Here is a 15,653-nt window from a genome sequence, read left to right as displayed (position 1 = left end):
AATTCAGAAGTTAATTCTAATGCCACTCTGGTGACCTACAAGATTCAGTGACTGAAAAGATATGCTGGTTGCCAACCCCTTTTTTCCCCACTTATGCACAGAAATATCTATTCCCAATTACCATTAGACTGTCTATTCCAACAATAACTAAAGAAGAAAGTTTGCCATTTGTTTGCAGTGCTAAGAACGAAACCAAAGGTTTATCATCTTAGCACATAGATTCCAGAAAGAACTGATGAAGCTGCTACCTTTGCAAATATTTTCTTGTGCCAATTAGAAGTAAATATTAAGAAACCACTGAGTATTGCAATGATGAAGATTTACTCCCTTTGCTTAAAATGACAGGATATATTTGGAATGCTCTTCTCCTTCATGACTTTCTTAGTTGACTTTCACTCAGATCTCATAGGTGTTAAGAGGTACAAGTCTTTGACCCCACATGCATACCTACCTATGTAATCAAACTAAATATCCTCTGACAGGATTATTACAGACAGAGTGGCTCACTATTTGTACAACAAATAATTATCTAATTCTAACCTGACAATTAGAATATGCTTTTTGCTATAGTAGACAAGTTATTCTTGGCATCTTTCACAAATGAAGCTCCAAGGTAATTTAAAAAAAGCTTATGGGAGCTAGAAATGATAGACACAAAACACATGGGTTCTGAACTAGGAGTGTGAGGGGCATATTTAACAGACTTAATCTTTCAGGAGGCCTCCAAAACAGTAGGGAAGATTTAAACTGGTCCCATATCAAGGTTCTCAGGATAACATGCTAGGCATTATTGGCTTGCTCTAAGGCAGCCTCCTCAAAGACTCCAAAGGTGTAGCTGTGATTGAATTTGGTCTCAGAATCTCTAATCTGCCCTCCCTCTGCACATTCCCTAGTCAGGGTTTTCAGCAGAATGGAAAACAAGGTTGCCCATCTTTCTCCCTCTCTTTTGTCTGGGTTATGGCAGTTCTGTGGGCATCACCAAGAGACATGGAGGTTAACAAAGGAATGTGCCTTCAACTCACTCCTCAAAAAAGGGCAAGAACTCCTGAAGTAGAGCAGACAGGTTAGACCCTTCTCCCTCCGCCTCTGTCACATTTCAGATCCAGAAATAACCAGGCTGGGATTAATAAGAAACAGGACTTTAGATACTAATACAATCACCCACACGTTCAGACCCGAATAGCACAAGGTCACTTCACGACAAAATTACCTCCAGAGACTCACAAACAGCAAACACAAGTTACATATATGCTGATTTGGCATTAAAACTCTGCATAGATCAAATAGTCACTTTAATAATAAGGGTTTCAATCACATTTTCTCATGTGCAGAAGTCCTACAGAAATTGAACCTCCTCAAACCAGGATGGGTGCTACCATTACAGTACTTCTCTACAATGCACTCAGCTGCTGCTGTCAGGAAAGAAATCTGTTTAAGACCATAGGAAAAATAAAAGAGACTTTTCCCCTTTTCTAGTGAGAAGTAATACATGTAGATATCAGGACTATTATTAGATTATTATTAGACTATTATTAGATATTAGACTAGGACTAATGCTACTGGTTCAAACTTAATTTCCTAATTGCATTTCAAGTGCATGTTGTGCTTTTATTTTGTGTTCTCAAAGTCACTACAGCCATCCTTCAACTGTTTTGTTATTGGCCTTCCTTCATGCAGGGGAAGTGCTGAGTGAAATCCTGGGGGTGGGACAATAAGGCCATCCTTCACTGTACAATGCCTTTTGGAGGCAAGGGACAATCTTAGTGAAAGTCAATGACTTTTGACCAAGACTACCTATATGACTTACCAGGTGTTGCCTGGTGAGTCAGCTTCTGTGGTTTCCAAGAACATGTAAGCCCCTTGCCCACCTAGCATCCTTCACACCATCTGAAGAATAGGCTGAGGACAGAGAAGCATGACTGCTGAGGGACTACTCATTTATACTGACTGAGTCAGCAAAAATAACAACAACGACAATAACAACAAATTGTCCTATGATCCAAACCTATTACTAAAAAACAAAAAACAAAAAGACCCCCAAAACCCTTGCATTTTCAAGCAATTTATTGCATGTTGTCAGGATATATGACTAAATATATTTCAGGCTATGGTGAAGACAAAAGCTCCAAAGCCTTTTTTTTTTTTTAAGTGTACTGAAGATATTAAATTGTCCAAAGGAGAAGTGTGGCAGCATTTTTTCAAAGTTAACATAGAATTTTAGTGTCTGGTTTTCAGTTTTGTTTTTAATAAAATATTCAGTCTTAAATTGTAGTAAGAATAGCTAAAACTATGTAAGTTAGAAATGCTGGAATTAAAATTTTGCTATCTTCCATCCAAGAGCCTCCAAGATGCCTCAATGATGCCCTGTCATTTTAATGTCTGTTATTGCAAGGATGAGCTCTACACATTTGATTTCGGAAAGTTGGTAGACAATAGGCAAAACCCTACAAACCAACCAATTCCCTTTCTCTTGAGGCTATGGGGCAGACACCTCTAGAGTATTCCTCGGGCCTAATATTTAATCCACAGGTGAAGAGACAACAGATAAAACTTCACGTAAAACAATTCCCCTCATATATATATATATATATATATTTTTTTTTTCTAACATTAAGATAGTGCAACTTTTAAAAACACATTTATCACAACACAAATTAACTCCTTGCATTCATCTAATTTCCCCACTTTATACCTTGGCACACAAAACAGGAATTTTGATTCATATTTCAAAAACAAAACAAAACAAAAATTCCACACCCTGGGAGGAAAAGTAAACTGGCCAATTCTTTCCCTTGATCACATAGTAATACTTTCTTCTTTTCTCTCTGTCATTCAGTCAATAGAAAAGAGGCCTTGGTGACCTTGTTTATGTGCTAAGTTTCCTTTTAGAATTAAATAATTCAAATAATCTTTGTGGGTTTTGTTTTTATGTTTTTCGTTAAAGTATTATCCTTCCTTCCTTCCCTCCAGCCACCCCAATCCCCCTTCCCCCCCAAAAAGCCACTGTTCATGGTCAACCTGAATGGAAGTCTGTAATATTTCAATCCACTTTGCATGCAATTCCCCTGAAAGGAATCAGAAACAAAGAACACGTTTGCACATTTGGTTTTACTCAGGTGTACCACGTAAAACTTCAAAACATTGTGCATAGGAGGCAGGCCTATGGGTTGCCCTTCCCTATTGGTTTTTCTTCTCTTCTGCTCAAGTGCCAGAGGAGGAAATCAGACAAGGTTCCCAGGTTTCCTGTCTTTGCCTTTGATAGGTACTATTGTGCTCTCTGAATTGTTCTGCTGTAACTGAAGTCTGCTTCCCCTCTGGGTGTTGCTGTGCTGGTGATGGAAAAAAGAGGAGCCAGGGTAATGACCCATCACCTCACTGTAAGTTGGGGGTGGTCCTTCCATCCTTCCATTACTGCTACAGTTGGTTGCACTTATGCCCGAATTGCTGCTTGGTGGGCATGGGCCCCCATTGTACATAGAAATATCTATCAAATCACTGTCAAATATAGTTCGGTTGGGTGGGGCCCTGACAGATTCTCGATTGAGTTCCATCTGTTGTTCAGGATCCCGAAGCTGCAGGGTACAAGGTCCCTGGTATGGCGGTGGCTCCTCCCCATCAGAGAGGGAGATCGTGGGAGGAAGATCAATCTGATGCTGTACATAAGGGTAAGTGGGCTGGAAGCGGCTGAAACGGTCCCTCTGCATAAATGATGGGGCAGTAAATCTGTCCCTAGTCCGGGGGGCATACATAATCTGGAAGGAAAAGAAACTCTTGTTAGAAGAAAATATTACTTTTAAGGGAAAGGGAAGGAACAAAGATTACTCTGTATTCTAGACAGATAACAGATAGAAATATTCCTGCATAGAAAGATAGTATATAACACATGTATGTGTACATTGTTATATATAATTTACATACATATATACATGTGTGTATATTTATATATATATGTATACACATGTGTGTATGTGTGTATATCTATATCTATATTTTTTTCCTCCAAAGAGGCAAATATTTGGAACATGCCATTCCTCTACTGTTCTGAATATGTGGAAGTTGCTCTTATTTTGTTCTGATTTAACCTGGTGGGGAGCAGAATAGAGAGAAGAGTTTGGTAGGGAAGAAGAAACCAACACAGTTTCCCCTATGCCCTGAACTTTATATATACATATATATATGTATATACACATATGTGTGTTTGTGTGTGTGTCTGTATGTGTCTGTATATATAGCAGTGGAATGGAACATTCAAAATAATTGGCTCTTTAGGTATACCCAAAGTATACCCAAATATAACATACATGGATTATGAATTACTTTAATTCCATGTCATACACAGATTACTTTAATTCTTCGAGTATCTGTTATTTAATGTTAATCAATCAATCAATGAACAAGATACAGGCAACTAGTTGGTACAGTGGATAGAGAGCTGGGCCTGGAGTCAAAAAGACTCATCTTCATGAGTTCAAATCTGGCCTCAGACACTTACATCTATGTGACCCTAGACAAGTCACTTGACCTTGTTTGCTTCAGTTCCCTCATCTGTAAAATGAGTTGGAGAAGGAAATGACAAACCATTCCAGTATCTTTGCCAAGAAAACCCCAAATGGGGTCACCAAAAGTCGGACATGACTAAAAAAATGACTGAGCAACAGTTAGTTATTGTTCAGGATAAAGCAGTATTCTTTTTCTTGCAAAAGATGAGTTACCTTAGACTTAGTTCTGTTGACAACTAGCAGTGTAACTTGGAACATCAGCTCCTCTGAACCAAGAAGCAGTGTGGCAGAGTACATAGAGTGCTAGACCTGAAGTCACGAATACCTAAATTCAAATTCCACATGTGTGTGACCCTGGGGAAGTCACTTAATCTCTTTAAGACCCACTTTCTTCATCTGTAAAATGAGCAGGTTGTACTAGATGATCCCTTCCATTTCTAAATCTATGATCCTATAAACAGCTGATTCTCTAAAGTCCCTTCTAATGCTAAAATTGTCTGGATGAATGATTCTGTCATTCTCAACATATTCCATCTCTAGTTTGAGAAGACCTTGAAGGTGCCTTATCTCAGAGGTGTCAAACATGCAGCCCATCACAAGTGCATCAGAACAGGATGAAAATGTGAGCTAGGCAGGGGAAATATTTAACAAAATAAATCAGTTACAATACAATAGCGATAACATTACATAACATGCAGTCTGCAGAGATCTTTATGTTCTGATTAGTGACTCCCATTTCTATTTGAGTTTGACATCACTGATTTCTACATAAATAGCCAGTCAACAAACACTTCCGTCTTTCAGGCCCTTGCCATCACAATTCCATGAATATCCCTAGTGAATATCTTTTGTTTCTTCTGATCTCTATCTATCACCAGTCCTCAGTGGTGCACCTGCTTCTTTATCATATTTGCAGTCACCTGAATTGACTTATGTGTGTTGTGTCTCAGTCTGTACTCTGCTTGTATGTCTCCTGATGATTTTGCTATATTTATAGTCATTTATTATTTGTCAAGTTTTTAAACCCTTTTTCTCCCTCTGCCTCTTTACTTCCTCAGGCTCCCCTTAGTAGACACTGTTGCTATACAACACAGCCCATAGTCTCAAACGATAGACCGAGGACCTTGCAAAGCAATTTAAATACCATACCTCTGCAGCAGCCTGTCGTGGCACTGAACTGTCTGAAGGCCACAAGCACCCTTCCTAACAGTGGTGAAGAGAGAAAAAAAACACACAGAGAAAAATGTCATTAATTTCTTACCAACCACCAACAGCAGCAAACATTGTTTATTCAAATATGCGAGCATAATAATTTTAAGAAAAAATAACATCTGTTAGAATAGAGATGGTCATCAAAGGACTTTTTCCCTTTCATGGTTGAATTTGAACAGCAAAGGTCCATTGTGACAAAAAATATTGAAAAATTGAAACCTCATTTACAATATATTTGAAGTTAAGTGTTAACTAAAAAGATTTTAACTTGTACATACACACGCTAAATAATTACTTTTTTGCCTACCAGTTTCGGGGAAATTCACATATTTCAATCTAGTACTGCTCAGTTTAGGGTTAAAGGTATGAGAGAGGTGAAAGTAGAGACAGTCTTTTGTCACCAAAGTGACTAACTTTACTTTATGTTTTTATTTTATGTAGAAATAGGTTAATTTATACAGAATCAGGACTTTCTGAGCCAAGAAAAAGCAATAAAACTTAGCTTAAGGGAGCAAGACTTTTATAGTCTCTCTGGATTTCAAAGTCACCAAAGTTGATTCTCAAAATCTCAGTGTCTTACAAATATCTTCTAATAAGTCATCCTTTAATTCTATTAATCACAAGTCAGAGATGATCTAATATCTGATGGCTAAAAGTGGTATTTCAAAATATATTACCAAATGAGAAAGTGACAAAAGTGACCTTAATTGACATCTACTATGTGTATGATGAATGGGTAATCTTTTATTTTTTTTCTTTAGACTTATAAGACCATAGAGTTTGAAGGACCTCAGCAGGCACCTAGTTCAATCCTTACTGAAAGCATTTTTCTCTTCTAAAATATCCTGAAAAGTATCATTCAGCATTTCTTTGAACATTTTATGTGATGGGAAACTTACTGCCTAGTAAAGTAGTCCACATCAGTTTGGTATAGTTTTGCTAGAAGGTCTTCCTTATATGAAGCTGAAATCTCCCTCATTTTATCTTCCAGTGAACACTGATCTTAGTTCCGTTCCCTGAAGCTAAGCAAAATAAATCTAAAGCTTCTTCCACAAGAAAGCCTTTCTAATACTTTAAAGGCACCTCTCATACCTCTCCCTCCAAGTCTAATGGAACATCAGGACATGTGGTTTCAGATCCCAACAAACACTAGCCTTTTGATAATGGACAGGTCTCTCAGCTCTCTCAGCCAGTTTCCTCATTTACAAATTGGGATCACACCACTGGCATTCTCCTCTATCCTACAAATTTGTCAGAAGTCAAGCCACCCCCTTTTGTTTTGTTTGGGTTCCACTGGATATGAGATTTTGTAGGGAGCTCTTGCTGCAAAAGTTCTGTCTAGATAACAAGGAGGATATGTAACTTACAGCCTTAGAGAGTTCCATGTGAACTGAGTTGAGTGCTCTGCCCACGGTTATTCGGCTAATATATGTCAGAGGCAGGACCTGAATTCAAGTCCTTCTGACTCCATACTGCTGCCTCTTAGAGGCAGCTAGGTGGTGCAGTAGATAAGAGTGCCAGGCCTAGAGCTGTCTAGAGTCACTGAGTTCAAATCTAACTTCATATACTTAATAGCTTTGTGACCCTGGGCAAGTCAATTAACTTGTGATGCCTCCATTTCCTCAACTGTAAAATAGGGATAAAAATAATACCCACCTCACAAGGTTATTGTGAATATCAAATGAGATATTTATAAAGTGCTTAGCACAGTGCCTGGAATGTAGTAGTCACTATACAAATGCTTGTTGTATCCTTCCTTTCTTCCTTCCACCCATATTATTTTCAAGGCTAAATATTTCTGATTTCTTCATTAGGCCATATGACCACATTGAGGAGTCAACATTTATTGCTACCAGAGCAAACCCCTCTTGATTCAGTTCCTTTAAAAGCAGGTGGGAGACACTGGCAAAATGAATCCATCATAAAGCAAGGACTGCAGAAGATGTGATTCTGCCTCTGGGCAGTGAAAGAAAAGGCTATTGAAATGCTAGCAAGAAGAAAGGTAATTTTTGCAGGACTACCATCCACATGAAGGGTAGTATGGTGTAGAAGATGGGGAGATGGCCTTAGAGCCAGGAAGACCTGAGTTCAAATCCCACCTGTGACACATACTGGCTATGTGACCCTGGGAAAGTCACTTAACCTCTCAATGCTTAGGCAACACTCTAAGATGATATATGCATTTTGCAAAGAAGTTGCTGCTGAATTGAACTGGCAGAGGGTGCTTCCTCAGCCAGGAGTTCTCTATGCCACTGAAATCAGAGAACTAGTCTTTCCTTTTCCCCACTTTGTATACATTTTATATTTACTTATCTCTGCATATATTGTTACCTTCTAATAGAACATATGTTTCTTGAGGATAGGGACTGCTTCATTTTTGTCTTTGCGTTCCCAGCATCTAGCATAGTGCTTTGCACATAGTAGGTGCTCAATAAATGCCTGCTGAACTAGTTAATAAGCATTTATTAAAAGGCTACTGTGTACGTAGCACTGTGCTAAGCGTTGGGGAAACAAAGAAAAGCAACAACATGTGGCCTATTCTATTTAAGGAATTAGTTCTATTTAAGTTTGGCACTTACATTACCTTCCTGTTCCACAATTTATTTAGTCATTCCCCAATCAAAGGGCATTTGTCAAGTAGCCATTTCAAACACACCACATTACATAAGAGACAAATAAAAGTACAGAACACAAACAGGGACAGCTGATAAGAGTAAAGATTTGGAGCAGAAATGGACCGCAGAGATCATCCAGTATCAGGGGTGGGGAAGCTGAGGTTTTGAGGCCTCACATGGTCCTCTGGGTCCTCAAGTGAGGCCCTTTGCCTGAATCCATTTGACTGGTGGATTCAGTCAAAGGGCTGCCCCCAAGAGACTGCAAGTTCCCCACCCCTGATTCCAATCTCCTCATTCTAGAGATGAGGAAAACGATCCCCAGAAAGGCTAAGATTTACTCAAAGTTACATTGGTAGTAAGTACCTGAGTGGGAATTTAAAACTAGGTCACCTAACTCCAAATCCAATGCTCTTTTTACAGTTCTGTGCTGCCTAAGTTGAATACATGTGGCTTAATGATATTCTGTTTCTAGGCCTCCCCTGGGACATTATTTCTAACCATGATAGTAACTACCACAATGACATTGTTCCTTTTGCAAATGACAAAGATGACAATAACATGCAACATGATGTAGAATTCAGAGACTCAATCTAATGTAGTGAGGTTGGGGATTTTCCTGTAATGCCTCAGAATTAAAACAAAAACAAAACTCTCTAGACTACTTTTATTTTGGTACATTTATCAGTTCAATGTCCAGTGATTAGATTAGGATTGACTCTGCCAGAAATTCTGCACATTTAGGTATTACCACTTTCATGTTACTGTTTTTTTTTCTTTTTATTCTCATTCATGTTATATGTGCATGGGTGGATTCTGGCCCAGTTTAATAAAATTTTAGGTCACTTTTGCTTAAATAATGTATCCACAGAAGGTTGTTCAGACTTCTTTGCTGGTACAGGGTAGCCATTTGTCTATGTTTTAGGTATCTAATTTTAGTATTTGGGGTACCCCTGCTCTGATATTTAAGTTTAAGGTACTCTCTGAGGTCTGTATCTACTCAATACCACAGTTCATTAGTTGGGTCAATGCATTTATTTCTTCCCTGGTTAACTAGAGGACACAATTAGTTCAAAGCAACATAATTAAAACTGTGAAAAAAAATAAACAATAGAACATTTCCCCATATGTTGGGAAGCTTTCCTTCAAAGACATAACAATATCCTTAGTAAGGATGGGCAAACATGGGGATCACATGAGGGGCACATTCATGGAGGGGACTTCTGGTGATGTCATCATGTTGCTTTTTCTGGGCCTGCTCCTGGTTGAGTGTTGAGCACTGCTATTTGTTGAACATGTCTCTAATTGGGCTTAGAGTCTCTGTTGGGATAATGCTCCCTGATACCTGTTATTTCCTATCAGCTTCTGGACTTCATCTTTTCAGAGTGATCAGGGAAGTCATGTAGGCTCTAGTATGCTAGGGCAATGGTCTCTAAAGTGAGGCATGTACCTAAGGGTAGAGTTATCAATCAGTTGCAGGGTAGGAAGGTGGGTTGCATCCCACCCATCCCATGATAGCTAGCCATAGGTCTTGTTTCAATGCAACCTCATCCACCCTTATCAGCCATTAGTCCCTTTGTTTCCAAGATCCCAACTTCCCCTGTCTGAACTGTGGATTTGGCCCTCAGGCAATGATAACAACTTCTACACAGGAACCCATAGCAGTAGCTATACAGGTATCACTGGGAAAATTCCTCTCCTCCCAATATCCTACATTTCCTGACCCCTCCCCCAATCGCTTCACAGCTGTAGTAAGTGGAGCTTGCCATAGTTACTGATGAATAAGAGCCCCACCCTCCACCCCCATTTCATTTTGAGTGGGACAGAGTATACTGCACAGGAAGAATAGGCATGGATGAGTCACAATATGCATTTCAGACTTGTATTACAACAATAACAACAACAACAATAATAGCTAACACTACATGCTAGGCACTATGTTAAGCACTTTGATCCTCACAACTCTGGGAGGTAAACGCTATTATTATTCCCATTTTATAATTGAGAAAACTGAGGCAGATAATGGTTAAGCGACTTGCCCAGGGTGACACAACTTAAGATGTCAGATTTGAAATCAATTCTTCTTAACTCCAAGCTCAGTCCCTCTGGCAACCTGGCTACCTCTATGTTATATAATCTTTCCCTCTTCTGAACTTCCTTACTACCATCAAGGGCCCCACCATTCTTCTAGTCACCCAAGTTTGCAATCTCAGTGTTACTTCAGACTCTTCACACACATTCACCCCTATAGCCAGTAAATTTTGCTGAAATTGCTTCTTCTATAGCTTAGACAACGATTTTCGAAGAATATATTCATGAGAGCAAAAGGGCTATCAGAATCACTGAGTGTGTTCCATTCTGGCCCTGCACCACCCCACCTATTTCAGCATTTCTCCATTCATTCAATGTTCTCCCTGGATAGCTGGAGCCTGGCCCTCTGCAGAGCATTATGACTGTCTCTTCCTCTCTCATTTATTTGAGGATTTTGACAAAGTTGAGGTGAATACTGTGTGCAAAACATCCGTTAGCTTCTTTTCCTTCAACAGGAGTAGAAGAGAGCCAAAATCAAGAAAGGTTATCCTTTAGTATCTGCTTTAAAAACGGGAATAAGACCTCAGAAGGCAAAGGAGAGAAACTGAGGAGCCCCTGGTAGTTAACAATGTGCTCCCATCACCTCCTATAATCATGTAAGACTCTCACAGAGCTTTACTCTCCTTTCAGCTGTTTAGCCCCTTACTTTGCTAGGCACAAATCTAGGTCTCTTCTGAATCGCCATCCAACAGTCAGGACAATTCAATTCCAGCAAACCACGGTGCAAGAGAGAGAGATACAAAGTACTAACAAAATAGTTCCTGCTCTTAAGAAGCTTACAGGGAGAAAAGAGAAGACTTAGGGGAGGGGTGTGGAGGAAGGGATATGACAGCTGTCTTCAAGTATTTTAAGGGCTGTCATGTGGAAAAAGGGTAAACCTGATCTACTTGGGCCTAGGGGGCAGAATCAGGGTGAAAGTAGTAGGAGACAGATTCAGATTTGATGTTAGAACTTGAAAGATGGTTAACAATTAGAGCTACCTAAAAGTGCAGACTTTCTGGGTATGCTATAGAGAAGATCTTGTCTTCTGGTATGAGGGACCAACTGGCCTGAGGTCCTTTTAACTGACATTCTAGGATTGTGTTTCAATTGAGTCACTTGCCTTTTCCTGCTGCAACATTCCAGAGTGATATGCCACCCCAATCCCTGCAGGGAATATAGGAAAATAAAAGCTCCCATGGGGAGTGAGTCTTTTCATTGTCTTTTTTTTAATCAACTATTGCAGTATTTGGCAGACCTCTTTCTGTCATAATTAAAAAAAAAAGTGTACCTATGGTTTCCAGGGACTGAAATAAAACTGATAGACATTGGGCTTCTTTCCAATTCTCAGATTTTGTGATTTTTGTGAAAGAAAGTCAGAGGTGAAAAACACAGAGTCAAATTTGAGAAAGCAATGTTCTATTCATTGGTAAATACCTCTATCTCTGGGAGACTACAGGCAATAAACTCAAAGAATAAGAAGGAATGGATTGTGACCCATAACAATGTAGGAAATATTGATGCAGATCCAATGAAGAATACATTCTGTCCTTACCTCTGAATGGGCTTAAGGTACAGTCTAGGTAAGTCAATTAGTGTCCACTAGTCTTGCAATACTTGTATATAAAGAATCTCAAATTTAGGCTATTTATCAATGTAACATTTGGAAAGTGTGCACAACACACACAGACACACAACACACACTAAATACTGCATATCTGCTTCAAGAAGCTGGCAGTCAGTCAATAAATATTAAGTGTCTACTATGAGCCACACACTGTGCGAAGTGTTCAGAGATATAAAGAAAGGTAAATGACAATCCTTTCTCTCAAGAGACACATTTGAAAAGAGGAGTCAATATGTAAACAGCTATGTACAAACAATCTATATACAGGATACATTGAGAATAATTGACAGAGGGAAAACACTAGAATTAAGAGGGATCAGGAAATGTAGTATTGAGTGGGAAATGGTCTGCTATGTCAGAAATTGGAAATTTCGGTTTTGTGTCTGATCCTGGCCCATTCTTCATCACCAGCATAAAATCGTGGAAGGAGGAGGAGACTCTGTCACCTAGAAAGCTTCCGCTGAAATGAACTCATGAAATCAGAACCTTTCTTCCTTAGATAGAGGTTTTACAGGCTTCTTCAACTACTCATTTTGGCAGTTCACAGCTATCAGGTCATTCTTCCTAAATCTCAGATTTCTCATATATCAGTTTTTGATCCAATGTCACACAGCTAATTCATACCAGAGTCAGGACTAGAATCACTTTTGGCATGTTCTTTTTAGGGCAGTGTGGTGGAATGGAAAACACTGAATTTAAAATCAGGGGACCTGGGGTTGTATGACCTTGGGTAAACCATATACCTTTCTTGGCCTTAACTTCCTCATCTGTAAAAGGACAGAGCTGGACTTGATGACCTCCAATGTCCCTTCCAGCTTTAATCTATGATCTTATGATCCCATTTCACAGAATCACAGAGCAGGAAGGGACCTTGGGGATTATCTAGTTCAATATTCACATTTTACTGATGAAGATTAAGTGAAGATGAAGATGAAATAAAAAAGATAATGATGAAAATAAGAAGAGTGAACTATTCAGAGTCATGCAGCTAATTCTTGACTGTCATGACCAGAATCCATGTTTCCCGAATCCTAATACAGACTTGGTCAGCAAGTCCAAACAGTTTGTACTTGACTAGGAATCCCTGCAATAACATGTCCAGCAAATGGTCATCAGACTTCTATTTAAAGACCTTTCGTACTGAGGAACTCATTCTTGCTTCAGGATAGTTCTAATGGTTAGGAAATCTTTCTTCATAATGAACCAAAGTATTCTTCTACAATTCCTTCCCATATCTTCTAGTCCTGTATTCTGGGGCCAAGTACAAAAAGTCTAATCCCTCTTTCATGTGAGGGTCCTTTTATATCCTTGAAAAAGTTTAATTTCCCAGGACTCATCTCTTCTCTCATATAAACATCCCCACTTCCTTCAACCAATTCATGTACCATATAGTAATGTTTTCCAGTCCAATCACTATTCTGGTTGCCCTCCTCTAGATACCTTCTAGTTTTTCAATGTCTTTCCCGAAATGAATCATCCAGAATAGAAAACCACATTCCAAATTTGATATGAACACGGATTTCTAGTTTTGATCTTTTGTTGCCTTGAGCCAAAGATGACTTTGATATCCATTTTTGCCAATTCAAAACCTCAGTCATGAAAGGCTCATTGGGACTTTCTCTAGCTCTTCAAGTGAGCGTTATAATCCATTATTCCTCAATGGTCCTATACAAGCTTTTACACAAAGAAGGCTCTCAGTTTCCTCATTCTATAATCAATGAATGTGGTAGCAGTAGTAGTTAGATTAACCCTTCACATCTTTAAACTCTGCTTGGGAGTCTTTCATCAGGCTGTTCTTCTCCAGGCCAATTCACCACCAATATCTCTTTATAGAATTGTCATAGGCATACCCCACCCCTGTCCCCTACCCTAAGATGCAGCAGAGCCTTTAGTAAACAAGGCATGTATTCTCTCCTATAGCATATAGATGTTTCAGCTTCTTCATGTGCCAAATATTAGCAATAATTTTTGAAGGAGGAATAAGAACTAATTAGATGTTGGCATTAATTCAAAAAGCAATGCTTCTGGAGTTATCATACAACAGATTTTTATCTCAACAATAGAAAACTATAATGTTCTTGGTTAATGCTTGCAATGTTGTGTGTTATAATCAGATGAAAATTGAGAAATAAAAATAAAATAATACTAAAAAGGAGTTCACAAATTTGTTGTGGTAACAAATGATGGCAAACTGTTCTGCAAACACACAGATCTACATGCATCCTCTCAATATAAATTGACTTCTTTTCCTGTAGGGATATCCATAGCAATTTCATGCTTAATAAATCTCTTGTTTAAGACACTTGCCTTAAATCTTTCTAAGTTATAAAATAATTCAGAAAAAGTAAGAGCCCTAGCTTTTACAAATTAATGATAAAGTACTTACTATGTGCCAGGTATTGTGCTAAGCCCTGGGGATACAAACACAAGGAAGCTAGACAGTTTCTTGCCTTCAGGGAGTTCACAGTCTAATAGGGGAAGATAGCACATAAAGAAGTACTGCAAAGTGGAAGTAGGAGGGCATGCCAGGGAGAATACAGGTGGAAAAGTTTGGATATGCCAGGAAAGTATCATGCAGACTTGGTCCTGGGCAGAATAAGGAAAAGCTCATCCTTTATTTTCAATATACTAAGTACGTGTTAACCTATTGGACACAAAGTACTATTATGTATTAGACAAAAACAAAACAGTCCTTACTATCAAGGGGGTGAATATAATGTACAAATAAGTAATTTAAGATACTTACAAAACAATTTCAGAGAAATGGAGATTATTAAAAACTTGAGGGAAGGAGAAGCTTAGGAAAGGCCTCAAGTATAAGCTGAGCCTTAAAAGGATTTATATGATGGCTCATGTAATGATTCAGTCCCTGGTTCTGTACATAGTAAGCTTATGGTATTCATTTATTCATTAAGTATTTATTGCTCTGATATCACATAGTAGATATCATCATGTGTAACATTTTTATAGCAATTGATGGATTACGAAGTGATTTACGTATGTTACCAAATGTGATCTTCAAAACAATCTTATGTAGTAAATACTGTAGGTATTCTTATACTTATTTCTGAAGATAAAATAACTGAGTCATATGAAAAGCAAATGTCACATCACTAGTAAACAGCAGAATTGAGCTTCAAACATGGGTCTTCTGATTTCAGATGTTTAAAGACATAAAGAGCTCCCATCCACAAAATATTATTATACATAAAATTAATCTTCCAGACTCCTATAAAACAGTGTTTTCTGAAACTCTGTACTTTCATCTGTAAAACAAAGAGACTGGATTCGATGACATCTAAAGTCTTTCTTATCTCTAAATCTATGATCCTATGTTTAGTATTTCTGACCATTATTTTCCTAGCCGAAGTACCAATATTTAAAGGTATCACCATATATCACATAGAAAATATTCTCCATTTCATTAAAAGCATAAAATGCTTTCTCTCAATTAAACTCATGCTATTTTTTTTCAAAATTTCCATTTATCACAGCTCTGTTAACACAAGATTAAAACTGGTTTCTCATCTTGCCACCTTATAGTTAAACACAGGCCATTCGGTTAGCTGCTGGTTTGATATCCATAAATGGTACATTCATTCAGCAACAAGCATTTATTAAGCATCTACTTTG

General features: G+C 38.4%; 1 protein-coding gene across 11 annotated transcripts in view; it reads right to left on the bottom strand.

Moving 5' to 3' along the window:
- Window positions 1–3,090: 3,090 nt before the first annotated feature.
- The window catches only part of LDLRAD4 (low density lipoprotein receptor class A domain containing 4), a 589,056-nt gene continuing 576,493 nt past the window's right edge, over window positions 3,091–15,653 (bottom strand). For all 11 annotated transcript variants that reach the window (XM_027852456.1, XM_027852450.1, XM_027852455.1 and 8 more), the window contains 2 exons: window positions 5,649–5,702; window positions 3,091–3,752 (listed from right to left, as the gene is read on the bottom strand). In XM_027852456.1, coding sequence (XP_027708257.1) covers window positions 3,222–3,752; window positions 5,649–5,702 — 585 coding nt within the window. In that variant the 3' untranslated portion in view covers window positions 3,091–3,221. The remainder of the gene's footprint in view (window positions 3,753–5,648; window positions 5,703–15,653) is intronic.

This window comes from Vombatus ursinus, unplaced genomic scaffold (assembly GCF_900497805.2).
Source record: "Vombatus ursinus unplaced genomic scaffold, bare-nosed wombat genome assembly UNPS02009573.1, whole genome shotgun sequence".
Lineage (NCBI taxonomy): Eukaryota > Metazoa > Chordata > Mammalia > Diprotodontia > Vombatidae > Vombatus > Vombatus ursinus.
This window is presented reverse-complemented; position numbering and strand designations above follow the sequence as displayed.